The sequence below is a fragment of the Merops nubicus genome, unplaced genomic scaffold (genome assembly GCF_000691845.1).
Source record: "Merops nubicus isolate BGI_N331 unplaced genomic scaffold, ASM69184v1 scaffold13001, whole genome shotgun sequence".
NCBI classification, from domain to species: Eukaryota; Metazoa; Chordata; class Aves; order Coraciiformes; family Meropidae; genus Merops; species Merops nubicus.
In genome coordinates, this window is record NW_008587654.1 from 12,284 (window position 1) to 29,552 (window position 17,269).

At 41.4% G+C, this 17,269-nt stretch overlaps 2 protein-coding genes across 2 annotated transcripts in view; one reads left to right on the forward strand and one right to left on the reverse strand.

Moving 5' to 3' along the window:
• Positions 1 to 550, forward strand: part of LOC103781293 (proto-oncogene c-Rel-like) — a 7,278-nt gene extending 6,728 nt beyond the window's left edge. The window contains 1 exon segment of the mRNA XM_008949002.1: positions 1 to 550. This exon segment is cut by the window's left edge and continues 23 nt beyond it. Within this exon segment, the coding sequence (XP_008947250.1) occupies positions 1 to 550 (550 nt within the window).
• Positions 551 to 4,851: 4,301 nt separating this feature from the next.
• PUS10 (pseudouridylate synthase 10) lies at positions 4,852 to 16,656 on the reverse strand (the record flags this gene model as incomplete). Its single annotated transcript, XM_008949003.1, has 11 exons — positions 4,852 to 4,890; positions 5,985 to 6,084; positions 6,705 to 6,847; positions 8,115 to 8,232; positions 8,358 to 8,413; positions 8,506 to 8,582; positions 9,521 to 9,577; positions 10,819 to 10,944; positions 13,441 to 13,526; positions 14,517 to 14,581; positions 16,611 to 16,656. Coding segments are annotated over 11 exons (913 nt in total), but the record flags the coding sequence as incomplete, so codon positions are not given.
• Positions 16,657 to 17,269: the final 613 nt, after the last annotated feature.

A 17,269-nucleotide genomic window follows, 5' to 3' on the forward strand; every position in this document is an offset into this window, starting at 1 on the left:
CAGCACGCACCTGCAGAACAGCTTGGCGGCAGACGCCCCTCAGGCCGCCGGCTATCCCGACACCCCTATGAACTGGCCCGAGGAGAAGGACTCGGGTTTCTACCGGAGCTTCGGGGGCACGGAGGGGCTGGGAGCGGTGGCGGTGTCGAGCGGGGAGCTGCAGGGCCTGCCCAGCAACGGCGTCGCTCACCAGGCCCACCCCGCCGGCGGCATCGTGGGCATGGACACCGACGACGTGAACTGCACCAGCATCAACTTTGAGAAGTACAACCCGCTGGTGAGCGCCGGCAGCCACAGGCAGCAGCTCCATCAGGGGCCCCCGCCTTGCCCCTCCGTAGCAGCCCCGGGCAGCACGCCTTTTAATTCGCAGCCTAACTTGGCCGACCCAGCAGTTTATGGGTTTATAGACCAAGAAGTTTTAAGCCAGTCAAGACTATCCACCAACCACCAGACTAGCCTTGCTGATAACCAGTACTATGACGCCGACAGTGCCCGCACTGACGAGCTGTCCTTACACCTCGATGCCATTTTACAAAGCTATAACCATTGAGCCAGCAGTCGGGCTGGAAGCGGGTACGTAGAGCTTTTCTGGTGGCTAGCTGTTGTGAAGAGGAGTCCCTTGCCCTTCTGGAGTCCCTGTTTTCTCTTTCAGAAAGTTACTAGGCAAGTTTCATGATACAACTTCAGGTTACATATTCCAGCCCAAAGATGGGTGCCCCTACAGAAGAGCGATGGGAGTAGGGTTTGGGGTTCTGCACCTTCAAAGAACCTTCTATGCATAATTTTACACTGTTGGAAAAGGGAGCTGTTAATACATACCCCTTACCACTGGGGACTGTAAAAGCTGGCAGCTTCAGAAGGGTTAAAATGCCAAATAATTCACAGGGTTTAAATTGTTTGAAGAATAACCCTTTTTTTTGCTATGGTAAGTTAAATCCTGATAGGACAGAAATTAGGAAGAAAACCTGCACGTGGGCACTCTAGTCCAGGCTCTCCTAACAAGGTTAAACTTGTACTCGACTTACCTGAAAGGTTTAAGTGTCTTACCCTCTTCCATATAAAATATTCCTCTCCTAAAACAAGATCACGTGTTGATTTCTCATATTTTTCACCACACTCCATTTGCTTTGAAGGCAAATTTACTCTAAAAATTTTTTTAATGACTATGTCATTGTTAGATGTATTTTAAAAGACCGGAAGGTTTGAATTTTTAAATAGTCCAACTCTGTTGTAAATGAATCACTGCACAAAACTACAAACAGAAAGTAAGGACTTCTCTGCACTTCATCCCAAGTGCACTGTTTTAAAGGACAAACCCTTGTTGCTTTAGGAATGGAGCACGGTGTTATTTCTCTGGAAGTTTTTTCCTGTGTGTGTAGCTGTGATGTGTGTGTTGTTTTGAACTCAGAAATATGTTGAGCCCAAGCACCTACCTATTCTTTCCTCAGGTATCCAGGCAGTTTCCTGCTATGCAAGTGACTGCTTAAAGTAAGGCTCAGACCCTGCCTCCCCACCACCCCCTCACAAGAAAGCTTTGGGGCCAAGCCAGAGGCAGCTTTAGTACAGCCTGGGCTCGGTGCACTCTGTTAACAACTTCAGGCCATTTCAGTCAGTGCTAATTAAAGACACTCCTCTATACTCTGTGTCAGAAAGCAGAACTTTCTCCCTTCCACTTCATTCCCAGTCTTCCTCCTTAGCCTGAGTTGTGAGATCCTCGTGACAGCTCACGTGGATTTAACTGGCTAGGTAAGAGACTCTCCTCTGCATTATAGGGCTTTGCTATTTTATTATTATTATTTTTTAAGAAGCAACACAGTAAGAAATATATGAGTATTTCTTAAGTTATACAGCTGGTTTATATGGCGGATAAGGCTTAAGAATCTTAATTGCTACTGTTTGGCAACATAAAACTGCACCATAGAAAGGCACAATTGAAAAATCACGCTCGGATAGATAAATACCCAAAAACACAGCCCCAGATCATAAAAACCACTTGAGATGTATAGTTGTGTGCAAGGCAGAAAGGAGCTCCAAAAGTAGAGCACCTCTGGGGGTCACAGCCATACAGTGACTCCTTCACTGCAGTAACTAACTCATGGTGTTCAAAGCAGCACGGTGCTGCTGCTGGAAGGCATCACACCAGTTACCCAGGTTTGACAGGATATTCTCCTTGGACAATCTGCAGAATAGAGGAAATTTGGAAAACTGCTTCCCCTAACTCCACATACACAGCACAATGAATTGACCCTCCATGTCTGAAGGCAGTTTTTCCTCACTTCTGCATTGCTCCTCTGCAGTCATAAGTAGTAGAAAGACCAAAGAAATACAAACAAAGTTTCAAAAGTGTTGTTTATTCAGGATTTTTTTTTTTTGAAGTTCTCAGTTTTAAGTATATTCAATGTAAACATTTTACTCACTTCATAGAAAGCTTTTCATAGTACAATTTGTTTTTACTTTATAATTAAATATTTTCAAAATTCTGTGTTCCTTTGTAAACTATTTGGTTTGGTAATTAAAAAAAAACTGGTTCTAAGCACTCTGCTTCTGCAGCCTTCTCAGATTCATGACATCCCTCCCTGCAGGAAAGCCAGAGGAATGGAAGAAGGTAGGTTCCTTATCCTGGGGCTTTCCGGAGTATTTTCTGGCACAGTTTATGTTGGTCACTACAAAACCTAAAGCAACGTGTGCAGTAAAGGATTCTGATAGTTCTGAGTGTTTACCTTGTATCAGAAACTGCAGACTTGAAACAAAGTTCAGAAAACCAGGTTCCATCTCTCATTTTCATAATTTCACATGGTCACTGAACAATAACTATACAGAGAGTTGTAGAAATGTTTCCATCAGCAGCTTCCCCCATCTCCATTGGGGTTTATCATGATAAAAAAATAAGCAGTTTGGGAAGTTTTGGTGGGACTCTCTACATTGTATGGGGAAAAGATCAGACTTAGCACATTTAGTGTAATCTTTATAGCCTTGTTTTGCTGCATTTTGATTCTGAACCTGATGGTCACTGTCGCCACGATCATGGGCAGCACAGTGCAGAAAGAGCTGCAGGAGCTGAGAGCACCTTGAGGTCCTTGCACCAAGGCAGGGGCAGGAGCTGAGAGCTCCATTTCCTCCTTGGAACAGCTCTTCTGTCTCTCATGTCTGCAGTGCAGTCATGTTTACTTTTCATTTTCCCCTCTGCAGTTTATGGAATTTATAAATCACATTTTAGCTCACTTGGAGTTTCAAGAAATCACACAGAGACTGAAATGCTCTTTTGTTTGTTTGCTGAATTCAGTTTAAGTTTTCCATCCTTCACGACACTTCCTTTCTGGGTACAGATTAGTATCTGAGACAACACTCCTGGAATCTGTTGCTCATAAAAGCTTTACAATTAAAAACAAAAATATTGCTGTCTGCTGTCTGAATCTTGTTCCTATTATTTTTGTGTTAGAAAAAAAGGAGCTTCTGAACTACTGCCACGCTTAACGTTACTGTGGACTAGGAAAGCAAAGGAGGAGACAAGTTTTGACAGCCTGTCACAGGCAGAGTGTAGAATATTTAGACTGATTGTTCAAGCTCAGTTTTTAGGAAGGTAAGACCTCCTGATAATCCTCCCTGACCCCAAACAGTCATTTAGTCTTGGCAAATACTACTCTCTTGTTTTTTGAAATTGCATTTCATGAAGAGCCCTTAAATGCTAAACCTTATTTGCCTGTCAATAGTTTAACTTCAGGTAAGCAGAAGCATCCCCCTAATGCATTGAACATGATACAGGCATAGAAGTGGCTTTTCCTAAAGATGTAGGTGGTGCTTTGTGTGGAACATTTAAAATAAACAAAGAGAGCCTCAGGTCTTCCCTATTGCAGGCAAGTTCCTAGGCAAAGGTCAGCTCTTCCAGGCACCCACCCAAGGCTAGGTACTAGAAAAAAAAAAGGCACTATGCTACACACCAAAGCTTTTTATCTCTGCCTTGGTCTCTCAATACCAACATTCTTTGGTACCTTTTATATCTGCCTGCACTTCCAGTTTCTTGGTATTCCTATTTTTCTCTAGATTTCCACTGCCAGGAGTTCCCAATCTTTTTATATACGGTGACTCATCTGGGGAAACCCTGTGCCTGAAGAGACCTGTTAGCAGGCCAGAGAGCTGCTGAGGCCTCAAGTACCTCAACTGCTGTTTCTAGGAAGCATCACTGATGTTTTTACACGAGAGGAACTTGGTTTTAAGTGCGAAGTTTTCCTCTGAAAACTTGTTTTTGCCTTTTGGAAGTACTTTGGGAGACAAACTGGCCCATCTCTACAACTGATACTGACCAAAAAGCAGCCAGTGGAGAGCAGAGCACTGCCTTGTTCCAGGCACTGTCCTACTGGGTTTGGAGCTTCCCTGCATGAACAGCACTTGGAAGAAGTGAGGGCTGGGTTTCAGGTAACTCAGGGCTACCTCCATCAAGACAAGAAAGCTGCAGCACCCAATATAAAAAGAGTTTAAAAAAATTTGGCTGGAGGGAGGGTTATTTTTAATTAAAACATTTTAAAACTACTGTGGACAGCACATATGATGCTCAGTACACAGTCTGCATGTTAGACCATTTAACTTATATTTAAAAAAAGACTTTTTATCAATACACTAGCTTACCAAAATTTTTTTATGGGCAGAAGAAATTAAAAGAAGGCTAGAGGTTGAATGAATGCTACCTGGTCCAGAGTGTTTCAAGTGGATTCAAAGTTAAGAGTATCCTTTGGCAGATCAACATGATCCAAATGTTCAACAGAAAATATTTTGCAACCTAGCTGTAATACTGTACAGTGTTCAGAAAACAGCTGCTGACAGAGGAGCTGCTTCTTCCTCATCCCAAGTGAAAAGTTAATTATCCAGGGTTGGAGGCCAGTCAACATCAACAGACTAGAAAAGCGGGGAGAAAAAAAGAGGCACAAATTAGCAGACTTGGTATTTTATGTGTGTAAGGAGGCTTGGTCTCCAACTCTGTGTTTTTCAGCTAATGGCTAAGAGTGGAAAGAAACAGTAAATAAAGAATACCAAAATAAGAGACGGGAGACAGTGGCATGAAAGATCCACCTCATTCTAGTGGCTGCATGTGTCTGGAGAGGGCTGCAATCACACACTCCTCTACTGCTACTCCTGAGCATCATCTGATGCTGGGCTGCATTTACAGAGTCCAGAGCTGTTAATAAAAACATGAACCATCTCTGTCTTCTCCCCACCCTGTACATGGGCTGTTAAGATGTGAAAACAATCTGTTAATTGATGCCATGGAGATATTCAGGTAGTGGGCAGTGCAGGCAAGACTCAAGCAGAAAACCATCACCTGCCCCCAAATCTGCCTCCTGAGCAAGGAAAACTAGACTAAAAGACCCTGTTTTCAGGGGTAACTGAAGTGCCCTCAGCAAGTTCTCCTTCTGTATTATCCCACAGAAGACACCAAAACCTGCAAGGCTCTTCTGCAAAACTTAACCCGTGGGCAGCTTTCCAGAACGACACGAGAACAAGCACACGGATCACTGGCTGCCTGAAATAAACCCCCATGTTTTACAGAAACCTTGCCAAACCATGAGGTTAAATATTAATTCCATATCTCTATGTACATCCTTTTAACCACAACAAATGTTTTTTTCATTTGACTCCAGCAGAGACAATTTTTTGCTGTGTTTGAACCAGCACTGAAAGAGGAAGTCAAATCTCTCCTATATGTCATCCGACCCCATTTCAAAAAGAAATGATGTGGTACATGTAACATTGCTAATAATAAGTGTTGTCAGTTCATGGTACATCCTCCCACCCCTCCCTGACATGGATACAGCAGAGGAAGCCTGTCACGTGGCAGTGGGGTGCAAACCACTATTTTTGCATTAACATCCATTTTTCTATTAACGGTGTCAAGGAAACGTTGATTCAGTTTGAGCAATTCCACTGAAACCATCTCACAAATGCAGCTATGTTACTTTTTTTCCAGGAAAGACAACTAGCAAAGAACTTACTTCCACATCCAGCTCCAGAATGTCAGCAGTTCTGCTCAGCAGGGAGCCAATATTGGGCTTTGTTCTTCCAAAGTCCCCATGCACAAATTCTTTAATGTAGCTAGAAAGATTGGCTAAGAAAAGGTCTATTTTACCACAAAGAAAGTAAAAGGGAAAATAAGAGTATGGTGAAAAATGCTCAAAGCAAAAGTAGTGTTGTGTTCTACGCCAGTGTGTGGTGAACGTCTGTTAAGGCCATGGCCATCTTTAAAAGACTTCCTAATTCTTGGCTTCTGACTCCAATGCCAAGAGCTGCACTGCTGACTTGTATTTTCTGTTTCGTTCCAGAGTGAGGGATGACTTGATCATATCACAAAACTCAGAAGTAGCAGCAATGTACAGCACTGCAGTGGATTAAACAGCACAGAAAAGCTTTTCTAAGGTGCAAAGTTTTAAGTTAAAGGAGAAAAAGTGGCTTAAATGTATCTTTAACTAGTGCATTTTGGTAGCTATAACTTCAAACTTTCAGAGTGGTCATCACGATAATACAGACAGAGAGGTAGGCAGCATTGTCTAATGAAAGCCTGAATGTGAATTCTGGCAGAAAAGCAAACACGATGACTGCTGAAGAGCAGGGATTTGGAAACAGCCCAGATGCCAACAGGGAACCTCCCGTTGCCCCCAGTACTGTCATCAGCATGCTGCCTCACAAAGGCCTGGTGCCATGGCCCCGAAGGATACGTCCCTGCTTGGGTCTTCAGGTGCAGGCGGAAGTGATGCTCGTCGATGTACTCTGACCTCATGGTGTGAATGACCCGACACCTCACGGCCAGGGGCCTCCTGTGGAGAACCCGCAGAGGTGTCTTCTGGTCCAGCTTTAATTCCTGTTACCAGAGGGAATGAAAGAAATGAGGAAGGAAACGTGCAACATGCTGCACAGAGGGTCAGTCATATGTATCGTTAACCAATCACATCTTTTTTCCTACTGTATTTTGCTAGCTGAGTAATCTTCCTGAGGCAAGACTCATTTTTTCCATGTTTATCAAAGGGAAAAAGGACAGCCAGCTCAAAGGCTGAACGAGAAGGCCTCACATGAACACAAACTAATGGAATCACAAATACAGAGGAATAACCTTGAAATCTCCATAGTCCTTTGCTGGAATGACTCCAGGACCTAAAAGCTCACTGAGAGCCTCAGGGCAATCAAATAAAAAGAAATAATTCCACCCACAAAATGCTTTGTCTAAACTACAGCCAACCCCCTAGAAAGAAAAGTGAGGAAAAAAAACTGAAATGAGATTTGATCTCACAACAGTCTTTATAAAAAGTTCATTCCCCACCCCCTTTCCCAAATGAGATGCAGCAGTTTGAAAGGCAACTTTGCAGGAAGTGTGGGCAAGCTAAAAAATAAGCTTCCCACCAGTAGTCTCCCTGAACTGTAATGGCTTGGGCTGCTGCTTTGAGAATGATTTCACAGCCAAGGCCCCTAGGAAATGGTGCAACACACCAAAACCTGCACACATGTCTCCATCAGGAGTATCTCCCAGATGAACATTTGGAGAAAGTTCTCATTAATGCAGGAATTCCAAACCATCACACACAGTGTGCCTGTTACATTGAGCACTCTTTGCCTTTTTTATTTTTTTTTTTTTTGCCATTTTTTTGACCACTTTTTGCCATTTTGGTTGCCACTCTTCACAGTGAGGCCTCTGTATTGCTTTCCAGAGATATTTCAAACTCCTCATCCCTGCAGGTGTGGAAAAATGGCTTTAGAGCTTGCAGAAGAAAAGATCTCCACTCACTTAGGCAAAACACTGTCTAAGGTAAAGAAAGAGGTTCAGGTGCCAGATTTCCTCCTCTCCCATTCACTACTTTTTTATTACTTGGTTTACTAGAAGGCCAACATTCTACAGTAATCTGTTCTCTTGGCTCATAGCCAGCCAGCTGGATTGCTAAGATGACAACAGTGAAGTATGGAAGGGCGAGAAGAAGGAAGCAAGGTCTGAAAGTCTTTACAGCAAGAGAAACCCTGATGAAAAAAAAACCAACCCAAAACCAAACACAGAAGTATGTGCACAGGGGTAAGTACATCAACTTTTTCTTAGGACACCATGACAGGTCCTATAAATTAGCAAAAAGTGCCACAGATACCTTGATATCATCTAGAAATGCAATATCTTCTTTCTGTATTGCTTTGTCTGTCCATATTAAGGCACTATAGGTCTTTGTCTTTTCCTCTTCACCTTCCTTCATACGACCAATCGCCTCTCTAAACAAAAGAAATTAATTACTCACATAACATAAGCATAATTATAGAAGGCTGTGAGCAAGAATGCTTGTGAAACTCCCAAAGCATCACTTTGCAATCCCTTGCCAGCGAGGATAAATACTGACCTGGTGACAAGCTGTAAATCTCGAACCTGTATTTTGTCTGAAGACTTATTAATTGTCTGTGATATTTAAAAAAGAATCAGTTAGCAAAACTCTGTGGTTAGAGCACAAACACATGCCTGACGAGTTCCACGAGGTGCAAATGATTTACCTGCTGAAGTCCCTTCATTTCCTCAGCAGTAAAATGTATCCTACGAGGATTCACGAGCTCAATTGCAAAGGGCCTTCCTGGCAACGTGCACGGTCATAAAACATAAAAACATGTTGTTCTAAATTAACGTTGGAATTTATGCAGTAGGGTTGGAAGGTGTGAAGATTGTCTGCTGTTCTGCAAACAGGGAGAGGACTTGCGGGTTTAGGGATGTGGCATCAGATGGAAGGAAAGAAACGAGGGACTTTTTTTTGGCTACTAAACCCCAGTATCAGCAATAAGTGCAAATTACGACTTCCCAGAAGACATCTTGTACAAGTCTGTGCTAATTAAAAAATAAAATAAGAAAAAAAGTTAATTAGCTTATTTTCTGTCACCTACAGCAATGCCCAGGTGCAAGGCGATGTTAAATCCCGCTCCCTCAGCTCAACATCTGTTGCAATAGCTGCACTCTGTGCTCAGGGCCAGGGATGATCCCCAGTACAAGCAATGCCAAGAACTACACTACAAATCAGACAGCAGCTCAAACACATCACTGTTCATTTTTACTTTCTCTTTCCCCTCCTCCTTTGGCTAGAGCAGCTTCAGCATATTGGAAAACAACTGAGCTTTATAAAGGACTCAAGTTCAAAGAGAAAATAAGGCTTCCCTACTGGCCAGTGATAGTGAGGCAAAGTAGAGGACCCAAGAGAAAACGAGACAGGAATCAGTCTGCCATAGATGGCCTAAAAATAGGAGGTGAATAAAGTAAAATACTCCTAACAAGCTGTGCATTGCCATGCATCTGCACAGCCAGGGACGCCAAAAAAGGGCTCCACTTTCCGGGGGGTTGATGGAACTGTTTGGTCTTGGGGAATAAATACATCAGTATCACCAAAAGTGCTTCCAAGATAAAATTCCAAAGCGTGCCTGGTCACACAGTGATGCACTTAGCACTCAGCAAGAGCTATCAGGGCAGCTTTGGTCAACCATTTGGTTTGTTTCTGTGTTTCACAAGGGATGTTCCAAGCCTTACCATTGCCCAGTGTTCTTACATCCACATCTTCTCTGCCAGAGGAAGAAAAATTAAAGCCTGTAACAGATTTAAACAAGGCAGGTGAGATTTGATTTTATCTTTAAACTGCTCTCTACGGCTTTTAAAAGGTGAAATATTTTCTTTCAAAACAAATTTGTTTGCAAGTCTACTTCAAAGAGCATCTTTATAAAATGAAGCCTGTGCTGTATTTGAACAAATCTGGGATAGTTATTGTTCATTACATCACAACTTTGTGGAAGAGGACTCCTAGTTCCTTGGCCTGAATAAGATTGCTACAACCCTGGAAATGTCAAAAAAAAAATAATTAAAAAAAAAAAAAAGGCAGTAGCATCCTAAAGGAATTCCAATTACTATTAATTTCTTATCCAGATAATTCCAGTTTATTAATAAAATCAAACCAGAGCTGTCTTCCTCCAAGATGCAACTTTTAATTGTACATATACCTGATGGTTTCCAAAGATACCAAGAGAAATTTCTGCTGGTCACACACATCTGGACAAAATAGGAAGAAAATTCAAGTCCAGACTCAAAAGTAACCTCTGTGTATCTGGGATTTTTCATCCTTCAAGCTACAGAAATATACCATTGGGTATTTAGTTTCCTTCCACATACCCCTCCCATCTTTAAGCTCTGCCTGAAGGAGGAATATGGGACCAAACCCTGCACTAGAGGAAACTCTGCAGCTCTATTCCAAAAGGTCTCTGAGAAAAATGATGGTTTCAAATTTTTTTTCTACATAGAGTATATACACAGCACATAAAGATTTTTCTCAGTGTTTATTCTGTCTCATTTTTTTGGCCATATCATGGTATGTCCACGTCTTTCTTGTACTGGGGAGCCCAGAACTGGACCCAGTACTTTAGCCTCTGGAACTTCATACACTGAAGAAAAGAAACTTATCACGAAGCATTGAAGGCTAGGCAGGCATGGAATGCTGATGGCAAAAACCTTCTCAACACAAGTCACTTCAGGAATTATGAACCATTAAGAAATATGGCTAGGCAAAAATACTACCACATGCAACCATAATATTTGCATCATCAGATCAACTGAGGAGATATTTTAGCAGAATAAAAGACACTGCATAAAAGAAAGCGGTCATCTAATTACTCACAGATCATAGCTAAAATAGTTTACAAGCTTTGACTTGGAAAGCTAAGAGAGAAAGAAATACAGGTCTTTTTCCAGTAGACTCTTAAAATAAGTGAGTAGCTACTAAAAAATTACTCAAGTAACGATGAAAAATGTGTATGGTAAAAGATTTCCTGGATACTTACTATCTGCTTTGAATTCTGCCATCAGATGCTCCGAAATCAGTTCTTCCACTGAAGATTCCAGCTTCCGTTCCCCATCAATAATCCAGGGAGTCTGAGGTAAATTCCTTGAATATTTGTTGTACCTTCCTGCAAAAAACAACTCTGTTACCTGTAAGCATTCTAAAGCAATGAAGAAAGCTCCATTACTGCATGGGACAACACATCTAATTTTCGTGGGAGCCTTGTGAAAATAAATTGACAGGTTTCAACTTGTTTTACGGCAAGAAGAGCATCTCAGCAACAGTAGGAAGCTCATGCTGCTGCTGCTGCTGCACCTAGGAGAGTGTCAGGATCAACGACAGGCAGCCTCAAGGTAGACTTGGGGAGCCTGTTGCTGCAGTTGTGCCTTCAGGTATAACCACAAAAACCTAACTGTATATAGCCTGGCACAACTGGGAGTAACACCCAGAGGTTCAAGTGCCTTGTTTGAGTCAACTTAAATCTGAATGAAATTTTTTTTTGTCATCAGAGCACGATCTTAAAGTAGCCTCCCATAAATTCCCACACCCTCCTGTCTCAAGTAGTTCAGGTTGCAACCTGAGTTTGGCCATTGTCTGAATGTTTAACAAAAGAAACTCCAACTGAAATGCTTTGGCTCGTTACAAGGAAAACCATGTGAGCAAAACATCTCAGTAAGAAACTAGTATGAATTTCAAGAACCTTGACATGATGCCAAGGTTGCCATCCTCTGACTGACTGCAGCCATGGTCTTGTGTTAGGTCTCCTGTGACCTGAGGACTGCTACAGTCTGAGCACCCAGAGGAGCTTTCTGACTGACAGCTTTTATAAGAAGTGAAAATATGCACAAAACAAGGAACTCATTCATGAAGAACAATATGTAACCCCCCTGCACAAACAAGTTTCAATCTGAAAACTTGCATATAGAAAACAAAAAGAGTTCAAAAGGAGCTGTGGATGTTATACTGTGCCCCTAGCATCTCCATTTTTCTGGTTTTTAGTATCATATTTTCCTATTTCTGACTGTGTTTCCTCCTTGCATTTCGATCTGCAGAAAAACCCACACAAACAAATGGGGAAACTGAGTAATACTGTTTCACTGGGGCAAATACTGAAAGTACTATGACTAATGTTTCAGAAGTAGCTTCACACTGCCATATTCTCTTTCCATAAAATGGAAAAAGGAAAATAATAGGTTTTTCTCTCTCTCTCAGCTCCCCATTCTAATAATTTTAGCTTTTAATCTGAACAAGAGTGGGTTAAAAAAAAACCCAAAAGGTGTTTCTTGGTTTGACAGCTCCTCCTGAACCCTTAAAAAAACATTGTGGGGGGAAGTGATCACTTAACACCAAAGACAAAGTCAGGAGGGCAATACCAACTCTGTGCCTACAAAAAGATCCCATCTCATGTAGTAATAGCAAAATAAATGCTCAATAAGCCCTGTTCTGGATTTAATTCTTCAAAAATTAAAGACAACATCCTGCTTGGGGTTATTTTTTGGGGGTTTATTTTGATTGGAGCAAGCTATAAACTATAAATCACAAACCCAATATTAAACCTAACCCTCTGTCTCTCTCTCCACACAGGTGAATCCTGGTAAAACCATCCACCAAAGCAACCCAAAATAAAACAGAGTGTTTGGAAAAGGCTACGCTGGCTATCTTGGATCATGAAAATGTACATTTAACTGCCTAATCAGCAATTAAAAATAAGAAAGAGGTATGTACTGAACGTCAACTAGCCTGCCATAAGAACATTCATTTTTGCATTTTTTTCTTTTCATTTTACATTTTGTTTTATTCAGGACTTCTACAGTCCCTTTAAACATAGTTTACTGGATTTAAATTGCAAGTTTGTTGACAGTTTTTGTTTGTGGTTTATTTTTTTTTTAATAACTTGTTTGCATATCTTTAAATAAGTGATTGTTTTATACACAGGACTGGGGGAAGGGCTGATATTCCTGCAGGCATGTGATAAAAGTGTTGAGTCATGTCAATTCAGGAATACCAAATGTTCTTGCATTACCTGTCTCACCCAATTATTTCAGCTGCTATCTTGGTTTGGAGGGGGAAACTGGAAAGAGCTAAGCTTTCCAAAATTTAACTTTTATTAATCCCATTAAGACTGGCAGTTTGGGATAGAATAACATGCAGATAAATCCAGATGGTGAAAACCTCTGAATCCAAATCAAAATCCAAGCAAATGAACAGCACTGCCAGGAGTTTATTTAGTGGGGAAGTACCTTTCCCATCACCCTCACTTATTATGAGGGGACATACTACAACTGCAGCTTTTGGGATAAAGGCTTTCCAAAGGAGAAAGCAAGCTTTTGACAACAGGGCAAAATTCTTTGTTTCATAAACTTCTTCTGGTTAAGCTCCTTCAATGAGCAAGGGCACAAAGAGAGTTGTTTTTATCCTCACATCACCCTGTGCTGTCTCTAGAAGAACTCTTCCACCTCTCAAAGCAAAAGAAAAATAATGGTAAGCACAGGATAGATTTGTTTCTTTGCTCTCTATATTTAATGAGAAGAATTAACAAACAGCAAGAATCTTCTGGGTGTCATGACAGTATTATAAAGTTATGTTTAAGACAACATAGGAGCAAATAAATGGATCACTTTACCAGCCACAAAAACTGCACCATTATTGCATTGAATTTCCAGAGCAACGCAGAGGTTCTCTGGTGAACTTGGGGGACATGGAAAATGCCTGTAGAAAAAAATGATTAAAAATTACTATTAATGTCAGAACACAGCTACAGTACAAACTCTGCATTCACATTAAAAGCTGGAACACCAAGAAATGGATAAAATTAAGCAAACCAAGAACAGTCCATGGCAAATAGTTCTGTCAATATGTCAACAAGAGTTACCAAAGTTCCAAAGTGTGCTAATAAGCTGCACCACACTATAGCTATAGCAATAATGAAACCAAGTACTGCATGAAAACTGCCTTCAGGATCTAGCACCCCATCTTTGCTGGGAGTCAAAGAAAAGAGCTGTGAAGACTTTGTGCCATTAAGCACAGTGAACTACAGAGAAAGTGTCTGTTGATGTCTTCCCACTGCTTGTTGTTTTTACCATATTACAGCACTTTGTGTTTTCTTGAAAGTCAAGTCCTAACGTTTTGGAAATACAGGAAAAAGTCTTTCTTGAAAAGAGAAGCTTGCCTTACAAACTCAAATGTTCCCAATACAGAAGGAAGTTCCATGATTTCTAAATCTCTCCTGTGGTTTTGGGGATGTCCATGAAGATTTTTGAATGTAAATGATTGCCATGCTACAACAAATTGTTTTCACTTCCAACCCTTCTAAATCCCATGCCAGCCCAGACGTTCTGCTGAAAGCACAGGGCAGAGCTGCAGCTCTCTGGCCCACAGTTCCTCCTCTGTGCTGTTCCTGAGGTAATCAACCCATGAAGCAATTTTACTAATGGGAAAAAGACCATCATTCGTGTCACGTCCAGTTTTCCATCCTCTGTGCCCTAACTCGAGCATTTTAAGGTTGCTCCTTAAATAAACTCAACTGTCAGTGTTACCAGAAGAGCAGAAAACACATTTTAACCAGTAAACCAGCAGAATTTAAACAATTCAAGTTCTTTTACAGACATCTTACCACTATTCGCCCACCTAATATTTTCCTCCCCATCCTAATTCTGTACAAAAGCACAGTACTAAGAACTAGTTTCAGTATATACTTACTTGAGAAAATCCTCTTCTTTTATCTTCTCTAGGGCTTTTATAACTGCCATTCTAGTGAAAACAGACTGCACAGTGAAATAAAAAGATGAGTCAAGAACTAAGAGAAGCTAAGAAAGGATATGCCTAAGGAAGAAAAAGACCCTAAAACATCCACACTACACACTTCTCACCATGGATTTTTTTTTCCACTTGTGTTTTTGTTTCCTTATACCTAAACCAACTCTGTATCAGCAAGAACTCATTGCTCTTAACTCTAATAGGGCAACAAGGAGCAACAGGTAAATTTACCAAAATCTATTCAAGTAACTTTATTCACAACATGAAAGCAATACAGCTAATACAGCTGACAGATTGGAACCTAACAGTTATTTAGCCTCAGAACTAGGATTTGCCCCTTTGTTTCTAGAAGGCACATGCAAATAGTAGTGTGTATTTCCTTGTTCTGCTTTTACACTGGAAAAAAACAATAACAAGTGCAGGTCTAAAGTTTCTGCCATGCTTCCAAATAAATCTCCAGCTCCTCAGAATACTCCATTGCTAAGCCTGCCCTTTGGTTAGCTGAAAGAAATGCCAAGCATGGCTCTGGATGAACTATGTTCATTCAGATGATATACCAAAGTGTGCAAAAGCAAGAGCAAAAAACATAGTGCTTGGGAGCTCAGGTCCAACCTGGCAAAACTGATTAAAACCAGTATCCTAAATCCATGAACCTAAACCCAAACCACCTTCCCCTTTTTCCAGAGTTCAGTACACATAAGGCTCAGCTTTTACCTCAATGGCAGGAAGCAGCTATGCCTGTGGTCAAGTGCTGGACTGGGAATATGGGAGGAAAAAAAGAATTGGAAAAGAAACCCTGAAAAATACTGGTTCATTGTTTGGGATAATTCAAGTCTTTGCTCTAACACAGAGTTCCTGGGTGTCTGAAGGAAAGCTGTTCTTTCTCCTTCTAAGCATAAATCAGAGATAGTAGCACTTCCCTTTCTCACAGGACAGACAAACTGGAAAACCCTCAAACTAGCCCAGTTTTAAATAACTACCACAGCAGAAGACACAGAAATTCTTACTGAAAACCCAAATCTTACACTACTTCTCTGATTAGCACAGCACTTGAAGCTTCAAGCAGAGCTTCTTTGTAAGGATGAGCCTCTGGAGGCTGTTCAGAGTCAATATTTTCCCTTTACAGTCCCTGACAGCTTGTTGCCTGTGTGGTTTTAACAGCCAGGCCCTGTTGGTTTAGCTCCTTAGGAGGGATTTCCCCCCTTTTAAAGGAAAGCAATGCAGCAAGCAGTGAGTTATTACCATGCAATCCTTCTAAAAAAAGACTTGCATTCGTTGGTTGGGTAGGGTTGAGTAGAGTAGGCAGAATTTTGGGGTCAGACTGCCTCTGCCAAATGTCAGTAGACTCTGCACCAGAAGGAATAAAAGGCCTTGCACAGGCTTCTGCTAGAAGGTCCTTGTTCTCCCTCTGATCACACCGACTGCCAGACTTGGATCAGTTTCTCTCCAACTGCCTTTTTTTCATTCTTACATGTCCTCCTTTCCATCAGCGACTGTGTGTGTGCTCAGGGTCTGCAACAAGGTCCCTTCTCTTCCCTCCCCTCCTCCAGAGGCAGACAGGTTAAAACCATCCCCCGTGTGCTGTGCCTTCCACTCAGATCAGAGGAGATGGAAACTGCACTGTGATCACTTCTCTTTTGACTGGGGAATCTCATCCTCACAATGTGACTTACCTGAACTGTTTCACCCACAGAGAGCTTGAGGATCATCTTTTATGCTACTTTTAATGCATGACAGTCAAATTCCCAGATCTTAAGGGAGGTATTTACAGAGAACATTCCTAGAATTACGGTCTTTAGACAGCCTGGAAAACAAAAGACCTAAAGAAGAGCACCAAGCTCTTAATTTTCCTAAGCAGAGGAGATGTTAAGTGACTAAAGGGGACAACTTCATTTGCAGACAATTGAAAACCAGAGAGATTTTTGATAAAGGAAAACCAGATATTAAACACTGACTGATTGCCCAGATAAGTTCTTCTCTGTAGCTACTGCTGTGAAATTCTGACTGTCAGAAAGAAATACAACGATGAGATCCTACCTGTTTGTTCTTTGCTGGTTTGAAACAGTCAGGACAGGCTGTGGCTCTGAATACAGAAATGAAAATTAGTTGCTGCTCTTCCAGGAAAATAAACAAATAGACAGATACTTCACGCAGAGCAGATTTTAAAATGGACTCTATCTCAAAGCACAAATGGCAGAAGGTGTGTGTTGCTGGATCTAGAGAGAAATCATGGAGAAGGCTGTGTAATCCTCTCTTGCTCTGACAAATGTGTCTCAGCTTTGAGACAGGATGGAAGAGCACACAAGAAGTTTAGCCTTTGGTCCTTTCCAATCCCTCTCAGTAAAGGTCACGATGAATGTTTAAGTTCTGTGCAAGGCTTGCTGACATCTTGAAATCTATACTTGCCCTTTTTAGACAACACACCTGACAAACTAGAGATTCAAACTGCTGCCTCTGGAAAGGAAAATTCAATTTACTACAGAAAAAGTAACCCCAGGTGTTCAATACTATCTATGCTTTGCCTCTATGAAAGGAAACTATTGGTTGTTTCACGAAAGTGAAAGCCAAGTCAGTGAAACAATTTTTCTGAGTACTCTAAAGGAAGTTATTCTTCCTACCAGTGGATTTCTATGTATGCAGTTTGCAGTTAGAGGTGATTCCTGGCCTACAACACAATTGTTTCTTGCTTTTCAACA